The sequence below is a fragment of the Camelus ferus genome, chromosome 29 (genome assembly GCF_009834535.1).
Source record: "Camelus ferus isolate YT-003-E chromosome 29, BCGSAC_Cfer_1.0, whole genome shotgun sequence".
Classification (NCBI taxonomy): domain Eukaryota; kingdom Metazoa; phylum Chordata; class Mammalia; order Artiodactyla; family Camelidae; genus Camelus; species Camelus ferus.
Genome location: NC_045724.1, coordinates 16,653,988 through 16,665,693, shown reverse-complemented (window position 1 = coordinate 16,665,693; position 11,706 = coordinate 16,653,988). Strand labels below are relative to the sequence as shown.

Sequence of the window (11,706 nt, the reverse complement as noted above, 5' to 3'; positions counted from 1 at the left end):
GAACAGGGCACAAAATGAATACTTGAGTTGGCAGAAATTTAGTCACTCAAAATTATTCCCATTTCACATCAGTTCCCCTCACTGGTCAACATTCTCTTCTGCTGTACCTATTAAAGCTTTTCCAAAGAACTCAAACTCTCTAGGGTATATTAATATCTTTTAAGCTTCCAGAGTTCCTATAGTTTTCAAAGCATTTCTCTTTCCTAGATCCAAGATCAATGCCAGGTAAAGTCAGTTCTTTTCTTCTGCCTGTCCTGCCTTCAAAGTCACTTTAAAGTAAGTGGAGGCCAACCAGTGACAACTGTAGGAGAGCTTTGATGACCTCAGATTTTGAGGTAGCTGGTAACTATTCTCAGAATATAAAACCCAGAGAGTAAAATAGGTTGGTACATTGATAGGGCTTTAGAATCTCCTCTATGTTAGTCTTACACCAGAATATAAAATATGTATTATCCAGGGTGCACTTAAACCATCTAATCCTTGCTTGTGGGTGTAAAATCCTGCAGTTCTGATGAAATAGACAATGTGTTATTTCAGGGGTTTTGGGAGGCACAAGTCATTTATATTATCAAATCATGATACCTAAACCTGATTCGATCACTGACTTTTTAGGTGGACTTTTGTAAAGCCTCTCATCTTTTGCTCACTCCCCCACCTACAGACAATATAACATGTTGGGAAGGGCTCTCCAGGCATGCACATTGGGTCTGACTCTTAGCGCTGCTCAAAACTGAAACTATGTAGCCTTGGGCAAGTTTCTATTTCTGAACTTCAGCTTCCCCACCTATAAATTAGAGATAATCCTGTCTAATTTCATGATACTTTCTAATTGTCACATATAACCTTGCATGTAAAAGACCTACAATGTATGTAAGTACTTTACAGTATTATCTTTTTTTCCAGCTATTCATTCTTAAAAAGGAGGCTACTACAGCCTAAAGGCTCCTAACAAAACTACCTTTGTAATTTTGAGATAATACGTTGAACAAGAAAATGTAAATCTTCAATTACAAAAACATTAAATAATTGTATCATTGAGCTGGTAGGATGACCATAAATGATTAAGGAAGGAATTACTTGGACAGGCCATGGACATGCTGACTGTGGCTTTGAAACAGGGAAGTCTTGGAAGGCAGCAGGCTGTAAAGTTGTGCAAGAGACCCAGGGCCCAACTCAAAAGTACAACCCACCTCACAGCTACAACCCTTTCCCCAGATGAAGGCTGAAAAGCCTAATTAGTACCTAGGCCTAGCTTTATGTCAGTCAAGAACAAACCTCTCCCTGGGCCCTGTTCAGGCCAGGGCAGAAGAGCATGACAGAAAATTCCATTTATTGACCTCCAAATATAATAAAACTAAGAGCTCTGCACCACGTGTTTTAAGGGGACTTTTTAACCTTGTTCCCACTGCTATGCTCATTGAAGTCAGCTTGCATCTGTTTCTGTAGCCTCTGAATCTGTTTTCTGGGCGGCTAAAAGGACTTCGTGTGCACGTTTCCGTCGCAGCCTCTCAGCATTTGTGATCACCATGGGATGCAGAGGGAAAAAGCCAGAAAGACCTAAAAGTAACAGGATTTTCATTATAACAATGGAAGTTAATGGTTCCCTGGGAACTCAGCCTCACTGAAATGAGATCTAAAAGAGACCCGATCTAGTGCACGGATTCAAAACAAGTTCCTCACTTGCCAAAATGTTTTACCTCTTCCCCCCAACTCCCTTTCCTCCACTTACTGCAAGGATGTCGTCTACTTCTTAACACTAGTCTCCTTACTTGAAAAAAAGATAAACTGACAGCCATTCAAGACACAGCATTCCCATTCCTCAGCATAAAATTTCAGTCACCCAAAAAGTCTCACAAAGGAGTCCACAAAAGAGATATCCAGATTCAAAATGGCAATTAGATCAAATTCAGTTCTCAATCCAGCCCTGATTACTCTGGAAATAATGTAAATCGTTATTAATTCCCATCATCTTGGAACTGACTTCAATTTAAAATCCCCTCAATGATCTAAGGCTAAAGCTGTTACCTAGAAGCTTTTCCACAGGCTTAGAGAGGTGAGCCCCACAGCCAATCCAATGCCGGATCCGATCCAGGTTGAGAGCAACGAGTTTCTCTCCATGACTGTTGGGCATTGGATCATAGGAGCCCAGCTGCTCCACGAAACGGCCATCCCTGGGACATTTGTTGTGAGCAGCCACGATGCGGAAGAAAGGCCGGTTGGTACAGCCACCCAGGGAAAGGCGGATGGTTAAGTGACCTCCACGGTAGGCCTTGCAGAGGAGAGTAGCTGTAGAAAAGTAAGGGGTTAGGACACAAAAACCGAGGAACAAAATGGACAAAAAGAGGTAATAAACTGAAATGTCCTTACTTCCAATCAATTCTGGCTTAGATCCCATTTTCTCTGTGAAATTTCTCTTACGCACTCCAGCCAGAAATGACTTCTTCCTCATCCCCCAATCCACTCAGCACAGGCCTGTCATTTACTGGCTCTGTACCATGTCCCAACTCTGCTGCCTCATCTATAAACTTAGTGTCATTTACCTCACAGGGTTTCCGCAAAAACTTAAAAAAAAAAAAAAAAAGACACGAGGGGAGGGTCAAAAGTGTGGCAGTTTGTTTCAGGTTCGGGTAGCCTCTAGCTCGCTTAGGAGAGCGCAGTTCCACCCGGTCCCGCACGCCCCCTACCCCCGCGACCGCCCAGAAGGTCTCCCGGGGCCTCAATCACTCACTGAGCTGGACCATGGCGCAGCCGGCGGGCGCCGGGGCCTGTGCGCCAGTTGCCACGCGTCGGAGCTTCCCGCCGCCCGCGCGGATCTCCTCGACCACCTGGGACTGGGCCAACAAACCACGGGAAAGTCTACGTAGCGTAGCCGCTGGGATCGCCGCTCTACGACCCCGACCCAGGATCCTCGGTGCCGGAAGCGAATGGTCCACTCGCCCCACCTCTTCCGCTCTCCGCCCGTCACTTCCCAGAACCCCAAACGTGAATTCCAACTGCTGCAGTAAGGGGCACTGCTAGCTCGGGTGGCGGTGCGAGCCGAACCCTGTGGGTTCTCCTGGCCCTCACTGGCCTGAGAGTCCCTGCCGCAGGGAGGAGTATTGGGAGACTCCCGGGAGCGGCTGAGAAGTGCTACACTGCTCCATGAATCCATCTTTGCAGCCAACGTTTTTTGAGCACATTAGGGCACAGTGCGGAGAACGCAAAGACGGAAGGGCGCTGTCCCTGTCCCCAGGAAGCTGACAGTCTTGTCTGGGAGACGGTGAGGTTATACTAGAGTAATTAGGGGTGGTCAATACACAGTTCTGAGGTGAGCAGGAGAGAAAGTGAACCTGATAATTCCTTGGTGCCTCAGGAAGATTTCATAAAGGAAGTAGCGTTATGGCTGAGACTAGAGAAGGACTACTAATATGCCTCTCACCTTCCCTCCTATTCTCCCACCTCCCTATTCTCTCAGCTTTCTCCTGTGAAAAATAAAGGGGTGGAGGGCTTTAATTCTGGTTTTGCTGTGCACTGATCAAGGAGGACAGGCAGGAGATACGGTTCCTTTGTCGTAGCTAGCCCTAGAATAATAGCTTCTCAGTTATGAGGAGTTTTGCATCTATTACAGGGTAATGGACTCTTCATGGAGCCTTTGTGGTTTAGATTCATAAAGATACCTTCAGCAAAGACCACTCTATTCAGCTATTCCCCGTTGGATCCAAAGGATCTGGCCATAACTAATACACTCTTTGCCCTAACGCAGTGACCCAGCATAGCTTGCTTCCTGTAGGCTCACCTTAGAAAATGCCTTAATTCCAAGTTACAGTAAGTGAACCTGGCCAGGGATTTCCTTCAAGAGTGATCCTGATAAGCTTTTACGAGAAACCCTAATAACAAGCCCACCATACCTTAATTTTATATATATGTATATGTGTGTGTGTGTGTATAATATATATAAATTACATAATTATATTCTTATATATACCTCAGTATACTTTAGCTCCAGAGCCACACTGATGAATTCTGAACCTCTTATTTACACTTTATTACCATCCAGTTTACTATTAACCAGTAAAACATCCAATAGCACAGACATTCAGTAAGATAGCCAATAGAAATAAATAAGTGGGTTTCAATTTATGTTGAAGATCCTCTTTTTCTTTTTGAAGATTCTTTTTTCTTTCTCCCCAGTCCTCATAAGGTGAGACATCCAGGATTTAATTTCTCTGGGAAGGAAAGGAGCTCAGAGCCCCATACAGAAAAGTCTTCAGGTGGACGGATATTAGAAAGATGGATTTCCAAAGCCAACTGCTTCTTGTACCATGTGGATCTCTGCAAGCAGATTCTCATCTTTCAATTTTAGCTGCATCGAGAGGAGGAAGGGAAGGACACATTCATACCCAATGTACCTACATGGAGACCCTTCACTTACGGGCCGCAACTGAAAAACATAGTTCCTTGGGGTGGGAATGGCTCTTCCTTTATTCTCTATTTCACAGTAACTCTATTAAAAAGGCCTCAGAACATTGTGCTGGTTACATGGATGTATTCACTTTATGAAAATTCATCATGTGGTATGAATACACAATGGGGGGGTTGTATAATAACTTTAATAAAGTTTATTTTAAAAGAGTTTACCATATTACCCAATATATCTTGACTAATGTATAATATTCCCATTTGTCAAGTGAAAGAAAGAAATCAAAGACAGATCTGAATTTAATATTAATATCTAGATGTACAGTAGACACATCTAGTTGCCTACTGAAAACCCACTCTCTCTTCTTTTACTAACAAAATCTTCATTTCTTTTCAGGGCAGCAATGTAGCCAAAAAAAAGCCACATTTCCTGCTTCCCATGCAGCTAGGGGTTATTTCAATTGTGGCCAATGAAATGTAAGGTAGTCATATCTCTAAAGGGAGGTGAAATAGGTAGTATGGCCCCTTTGACCTTTCCCCGCTTTGTTCTTTATTGTGCCTGAAACATGGATATGATGGCTGAAGCTACAATGGCTGTCTTGCAACTATGAGGGATGGAAACTGCATGCTATGGTTGGTGGAGCAGAAAGATAGAAAGAGGTCAGGTCTCTGATGACACTGTGCAGCTGTGGTACCAGTTCTGGACTTTTCATTAGATGAGAAACATTAAACTAATTTGTTTAAGCAACTGTCTTCCAAGTCAAATTACTTGCAATCATAACTGATAGACTAGACCAGGGGTTGGCAAACGATTGCTCATGAGCCAAATCCAGCCTCTACAGCCTTGTTTTTGTAAGCAAGTTTGAAACACAGCCACGCTCATTTGTTTGTGTATTGTCTATGGCTGCTTTTGTACTACAAGGGTAGAGTGTAGAAGTTACAATAGAGACCACTTGGTCTACGGAGCCTAAAATATTTTCTGTTTTGCCCTTTACAGAAAAAGTTTGCTGACCTCTGGACTAGACCAACACCGTTATTTTACATATGAGGAAAATGAGACCCAGGGAGGTTAACAAAAGATCTCCCATGGTAATATGTGGGTGATTATTCCAAACCCAGCAGCCCCATGATAATGAAATGCTGGAAAGTCAAGTCCTGAATTAATCCAGCATCTTCCTCCCAGGTTCTCAAACTCAGTTCAGTACAAACAGCAGAGGTGTCTGCATCATACCTTCATTGTGTACTTGTAGGCCTGCTCAGCTTCTAGTTGCCGTCCAGCCTGAAAAAAAGAGCACCACCTGGTGACAATGGCACATCATACACATTATGATGGGAAAATACACTGCCGCTATTTCTACCTAAAGCAGAGAATTCCATGTCTTCTTAGTTAAGAACCTCTGAATTCAAAAAGGAAGCAGGAAAATGAAACGTGGTAGGGAAAAGCAGATATTCTTAAATACATATATATGTATGTGTCTGTACGTGTGTGTGTGTGTGTATGTGTGTGTGTGTGTGTATGTATGTGTGTGTGTATATATATATATCTCCATTTCAAAAAGCTTAAAGACAACTTGGCCTCTTTTTTTATTTTTCCTGAAAGCACCATAAGTCATTTGTTTCTCTTAGGATTGAAGCTTTGTTAATAATAGCTAACAATTGCATAGTGCTTGCTTTGTGGTTTACATTTTTTAAATTGTGTACATTTTTAAGTGCTTTACTTTCATACACACTATTATTTATATTTATATTATATATTATTTATGTGCCAATATTATTTATTATTCCCAGTTTACAGATACAGAAACCTGAGCACAGAGAGGATAAATAACTTGCCAGGGTTATAAAGCTAGTAAGTGGGAGAGCCAAGGTTTTGAAACAATGCAGTCTGGCTCCAGAGTCCAAGTTTTTAACTACCAAATATACCCTGTCTCTATGCATTAGAGAAAGCAGATACTGGAATTACTTCCATGCAGATCTGGATATGAGACAAGAATACTACTTCTCCTACTTGTTTCTTGCATGAAGTACTCATGTAGCACTTAAGTAAGAATAATATGAATTCACTATGACACTTCACAAGTTTGAGCATAACAAATTAGCCACAGTATGCAAAGTCACTTGGGAAAGCTTAAATACATAAATTTGAAAACCACAAACTGTTCAGGTTAGAAGGGAACTTAGAAAATATCAAAGTCCAATTCCCTTATCATTGCTAGTCTGATGAATTTTTCACTAGTTCACAAAAGACGTCATTACCCAAAAGACTTTCCTACAATGTCTACACTTTGAAGTTTTCCCACCTGAAGTTCACTGAATTCCGGGGGCATTTTCCAGCCCATCTTCCTTTCCTATCATTATTACTTTGGTTTCACTTCCTGTCATAGGGAGGCAGAGGCCCAAAGGATGGAAGGATCCAGAACAGCCAAAACAATTTTGAAAAAGAATTTTTTTTTTGCTATTATGGAAAATGCTGCAGTAAACATCCTTGTACATGTCTTCTGGTATTTTCCTTAGGAATGTATCTAGATATAAAATTGCTAAGTTGTAGATATGAATGTGACTAAATAATGCCATGTTGCACGTCAAAATAGTTGTACCACTTTACATACACTAGCAATCAGGAGAATTCTTATCATTGTGGGTGATATCAAACTAATTTTTGCCAATCTTATGGGTGTGAATTGCTGTCACATAATAATTTTAAATTGCATTTTCATGATTACTAGTGAAGCAGAACTTCTTTTCATATATTTATTGACTTTTACAATTTTTACTTCAGCCAATTATATATTTCTACCCTGTGACCATTTTTCAATCAGATTGTAGGGGTTTTTTTTCTTACTGTATAAACTATTTCTATATTCTGAATATTAATCCTTTATTAGTTATAAATGCTGCAAATATTTATAATAAAGAAAGTCCCTAAGCTTTATTCTAGTGCCCTTTGTTGTACATGAATTTCCAATTTAAAAGTTGTTAATTTATTGATATTCTTATTTTTGCCTTGTGCTTTTACAGCCATAAGAAACCTGGCACACCTCAAGGGCAAAGAGGTATTCTCTATATTTTCTTCTAAACAGCCTAAAGTTTTAAGATTTAGGCCTTTAAACCAGCTGGAATTGTGTGGTGTGTGGGGTGTGTGTGTGTGGCTGTGTGTGTGTCTGTGTGTCTGGTGTGAGGTAAGGAACTGCTTTTTTTTTTCATATGGATAGCCAATTACTCCACCACTATTTATTGAATAGTCAGTTCATTTATTTCTCATTGGGGGGGGGGGAGCTGTATAATCTTTTAAAAATAGATTTATTGAGGTATAATTTACATACCATAAAATTCACTAATTTTAAGGTTCAACTGTGCAACCATCACCACAATACAGTTTTAAAAGGTTTCTATTACTCCCTAAAAGTTCCTTTGTGCCTGTTTGCAGTCAATTTCCATTCCTACCCTTGGCCCTAGAATCACTGATATATGTTCGTCTCTATAGTTTTCCTAATATCATATTTATAAATGGTACATATAGTATATACTCTTTTGTGGTTTGCTTCTTTCAATTAGCATAATGTTTCTGAGGTTCATCCATATTGTTGCATGAATCAGAATTTCATTTTTATTGCTGAGTTGTAGTCCATTACATAAATATACCACACTTTGTTTATCCATTCACTGATGGACATTTCGAGTATTTCCAGTCTTTGGCTACTATTAAATGCTGAAATGAAAGAGAGAAATCTTTGTGTGGACATATGTTTTCACTTTCCTTGACTAAGATACCAAGAAGTGGAATTTGCTGGGATATATGGTAAGTATATGTTTAACTTTTTAAGAATCTGCCAAACTGTTTTCCAGAGTGGTTATACTAATTTGCAACCCTGCCAATTTCTCCACATCCTTGTCAACACTTGGTATTGTCAGTCTTTTTGATTTAAGCTATTCTAATAGGTGTGTAGTGTGTATCAATTTGCATTATCTTAATGAATTATATTTTAAATTGTTGACATAATTTCCAATTAAAGTTATAAGAATAGTCCTCTCCTCTCTGTATACACATGCACACATCCACAAACATATACATTTACACATATGTAAGTATATATTTTAACTTTTCCTGAAGCATTTGAGAGTAAATTGCAGACATGGTGCAGTTTTAGACTTCAGTAAGTTTCCTAAAATCAAGACGTTCTCTTCTATAACCACAGTACAATGATCAAAATCAGGAGATTAGTATAAATATAATACTATTATCTAATCTATAGACCTCATTCAGATTTTTCCAAATGCCCCAATAATATCTTATATAGCAAAAGAAAATCCAGGGTCTTGTATTCAATATTCATGTCTTATGTTTCTTTTAACTGGGAGTTCTTGATTCTTTGTGTTTCATGATATTGGAATTTCTCAACAGTACAGGGCAGTTACTTTGTAAAATATTCTTCAATCTATATTTGTCTGATATTTCTCCATGATTATATCAAGTTATGAACTTTTGGCAGGAACACCACAAAAACAATGTTGTGTTCTCAGTGCATCCTATTAGGAGGCATATGCTGTTTATCCCAATGATGGTGATGGTAACTTTGACCATTTGTTTCGACTATTATCTGCCAGGTTTTTCTGCTACAACATTACTGTGTTCTCCCTTGTAATTAATAAATATCTTGTTGGGAGATATCTTGAGACTATGTAAATATCTTTTTTTTTAACAAACAAGTTCACTCCTTTTAATTAACTCGTTCTCACCACAGCACTGTTAAAGTTGGCATCTATTCTATAGATGAGAAATCCCCGTTGCATACATTAATAGGTGGTCCAAGGTAAGAGGTAGGGCAGTGCATTGACTCCATGCTTCCGGCTCTACGCTCCGTGGCCTTCGGGACTGTAGCTGCCTGCGGAGTATACACTTCAGTAATATTCATTCCAGTGATTTGTGAGAGGCTCTCTTGGACTCCAGTCCCTCCTGCTTAGCCCATGGTGTTTGCTTCAGAACCTGCCACCAGTGCTTTCACAGCCATCCTGATATTTCAACTGGTAAACCACAGGGATGGGCTTGTATTCACCATGCTTTAACTTGTACTTATTTCTGGTGGGCCAGACAATAAGTTGGGGAGGGACTGAGCTCTCAGGTGGCATCCTGATTATCCTTCTAGCCTCCTGATTAAACCTTCCTTTGGAAGGTATCAGGGGCCTAGGGACTCACTTCTTGCAAGGAGGCATTCTACTTCCTCCATTTCATCTTCAACTTCCTCTTCCAACTCAGGGTCTTCTGAATCCTCAGGAAGCACAGTGTTCAAGGCAGCACTTTTCAACAAACAGACTGTCTTAATATTTGAGAAGCTGCTCAGGTCTTTCAGCTTCCTGTCTCTCATATGCTTTTAATCTTTGCACACCTTTCGAAGTTCTCATTATACACCTCTTCAGTCTCATAATTCATGATCATTTCTTCTTTATCTACACTTAATTTCCTATTTGTGACTGGTTTTTTTTCCCCAACATCCCTTGGTTTTGCAGTCTGGTGATGCCTCCTCACCTCTGGAGGGAATTTGCTGGGGGGATTTCTTATCCTTCAAACCAACTCATACCGCACTGTATGTCCTCAACTACTTTGTTGAACTGGGCCAACCAGGCAGGGGAGGGACCATGCCCCTCATAGCTGTTGTTTTCTACCTCATCATCTTCAACTTCATCCTGGTTCCTATTCTCCATCAGCTCAGCTCCCTTTCTCAAATCGCACTGTATGCCCTCACCTACTTTGTTCAGCAGCGGGCTAAGTGGGGCATTATAGGGGAATAATCATACCCTAATAGCTATCAGAATCTTAATAATCATCATCAGATTCAAAGAGGTCACTATACTTCCACCATGGGCACACTGGTCCTTTACTGCTTTCTGATGAACGTTCAGGGAATTTCCCAGTCATCATAGCGCTGACTCATGTCACCTGGGAGGGGGAGGGGGCAGGTCCATTTTTAAACTGATAAAATCTTTTGGGAAAACTATCAGAGATTTCTATTCGTCCTTTTGTTAGTAATTCATTTATGCCTGCAACCTTATAGTCTACTTAGCCTTGATTTTTATCATTGGACTTTTAATAGCTTTTCGAGGCCATATATGACATTTTTGGTAGCTCGACAGCATAAGTGGAATGACTATACAGTTCCCAGGCTTGAGCTCCTGAATGTGAGAGCACGGGGAGGCAGAGAGGTGCTGAGGAGGGCAGAGGTGAACATCTCGCCTCCTCCAAGTCTAATCCACCATCCCACTGCGCTGCCCTTACACAGCTCCCCATGCAGTGTTCACAACCCCAGACCAAGACCTCATCCCCATGTGCTCCTTCATCGTGGGGCAGGGCACATAGGCTGGGCTTGGTTTGTGTGGCCTGGGCTGGGGTCTACTGAGCAGCTCAAAAAGTGTCACAGGGAGCCCACCCCACTTGGAACCTCCCCTGGCAGTCAACCCTAGTCCACCCCAATCCCACTTGCCTGAGACCACAAAACCAAACTGCCTCACTCCCATTTTTAGAATCTCCTTTCCAGACAAATGTACCTAAGCATATGATTTACAAGCACATGCTAAGTAGACGCTTCCCAGTCATGGCCTCTCCTTTGTATCAGTATAATGACCAAATCTGAAGCTCATCAAACTATCATGCATTAGTGATTGGTGGCCTTCCTCCTACTTCTTCTTCTACTTGGTCCCTCACCTCTTTGCCCTACAAAGACATTGTGTAAGGATAACAAACACTCACTTTCAGGCAGACCAGAGCCAGATATGCCCATACTTCAGCATTGTAGTTGTTTAGCGCGTTGGCTTCAGAGAGAGCATCCTCAGCCTCTGTGAGCTCCTCCAGCTTGACAGAAAAAGAAGATGCATGAGTTGTTAAGTAAGAGTACTTTTCACATAAGCCAGCTGGAGTTTATTTAGCTGAAAATACTGTCTTTTATTTTTAGCAAAAGAACTCTTTCTTCAAACAAAATCTTATGTGGTGGTGTTCCAATATATGAACCAGTTTAAAGTAGAACTACACTAATTAAAAAGTCAGGTAGGAGAATCCGGAGGCCTGCCAGCTGGGCTCTCAGCTTACATGCCTCTCTTCTTCCTTCCCTCCATAGCAGGCCCATCAGGGCATCCTTGAATCATGGAGCTTCAGGTGCCAGGTTGGAAAACCAGAAGGATTCACTATCATGAGTGCAGTGATCAGTGATTTCTCTGGACACAGTGGGCTGTCAGACACATCTGTAGTTCTTCATTTACATTGTGCATCCCTTTCTTGAGGTTAAAATCCTATTAGCCTGTCAAAGCACTATTGTTCAG

General features: G+C 41.0%; 2 protein-coding genes and 1 long non-coding RNA gene across 4 annotated transcripts in view; 1 reads left to right on the top strand and 2 right to left on the bottom strand.

Moving 5' to 3' along the window:
• Positions 1–1,309: 1,309 nt before the first annotated feature.
• On the bottom strand, positions 1,310–2,919 carry MRPS16 (mitochondrial ribosomal protein S16). Of its 2 annotated transcripts, XM_014557552.2 has the most exons (4): positions 2,729–2,919; positions 2,368–2,561; positions 2,026–2,286; positions 1,310–1,557 (listed from the first exon to the last, which is right to left on the bottom strand). In XM_014557552.2, exons 2-4 carry the CDS (start codon positions 2,447–2,449, stop codon positions 1,424–1,426), a joined length of 477 nt encoding a protein of 158 aa, XP_014413038.1. In that variant the 5' UTR covers positions 2,450–2,561; positions 2,729–2,919; the 3' UTR covers positions 1,310–1,423. The 2 variants fall into 2 exon arrangements, with proteins under 2 accessions (XP_014413038.1, XP_006173463.1); XM_006173401.2 differs by lacking the exon at positions 2,368–2,561 and having other exon boundaries at positions 2,729–2,913.
• Positions 2,920–2,979: 60 nt separating this feature from the next.
• LOC116660421 lies at positions 2,980–4,611 on the top strand. Its single transcript, XR_004315924.1, has 2 exons — positions 2,980–3,259; positions 4,171–4,611. It is a non-coding gene; the product is annotated as an uncharacterized LOC116660421 (long non-coding RNA).
• The window catches only part of CFAP70 (cilia and flagella associated protein 70), a 71,631-nt gene continuing 64,130 nt past the window's right edge, over positions 4,206–11,706 (bottom strand). The window contains exons 27-29 of the mRNA XM_032469862.1: positions 11,141–11,242; positions 5,630–5,677; positions 4,206–4,342 (exon numbers count right to left, since the gene is read on the bottom strand). Coding sequence (XP_032325753.1) covers positions 4,262–4,342; positions 5,630–5,677; positions 11,141–11,242 — 231 coding nt within the window. The 3' untranslated portion in view covers positions 4,206–4,261. The remainder of the gene's footprint in view (positions 4,343–5,629; positions 5,678–11,140; positions 11,243–11,706) is intronic.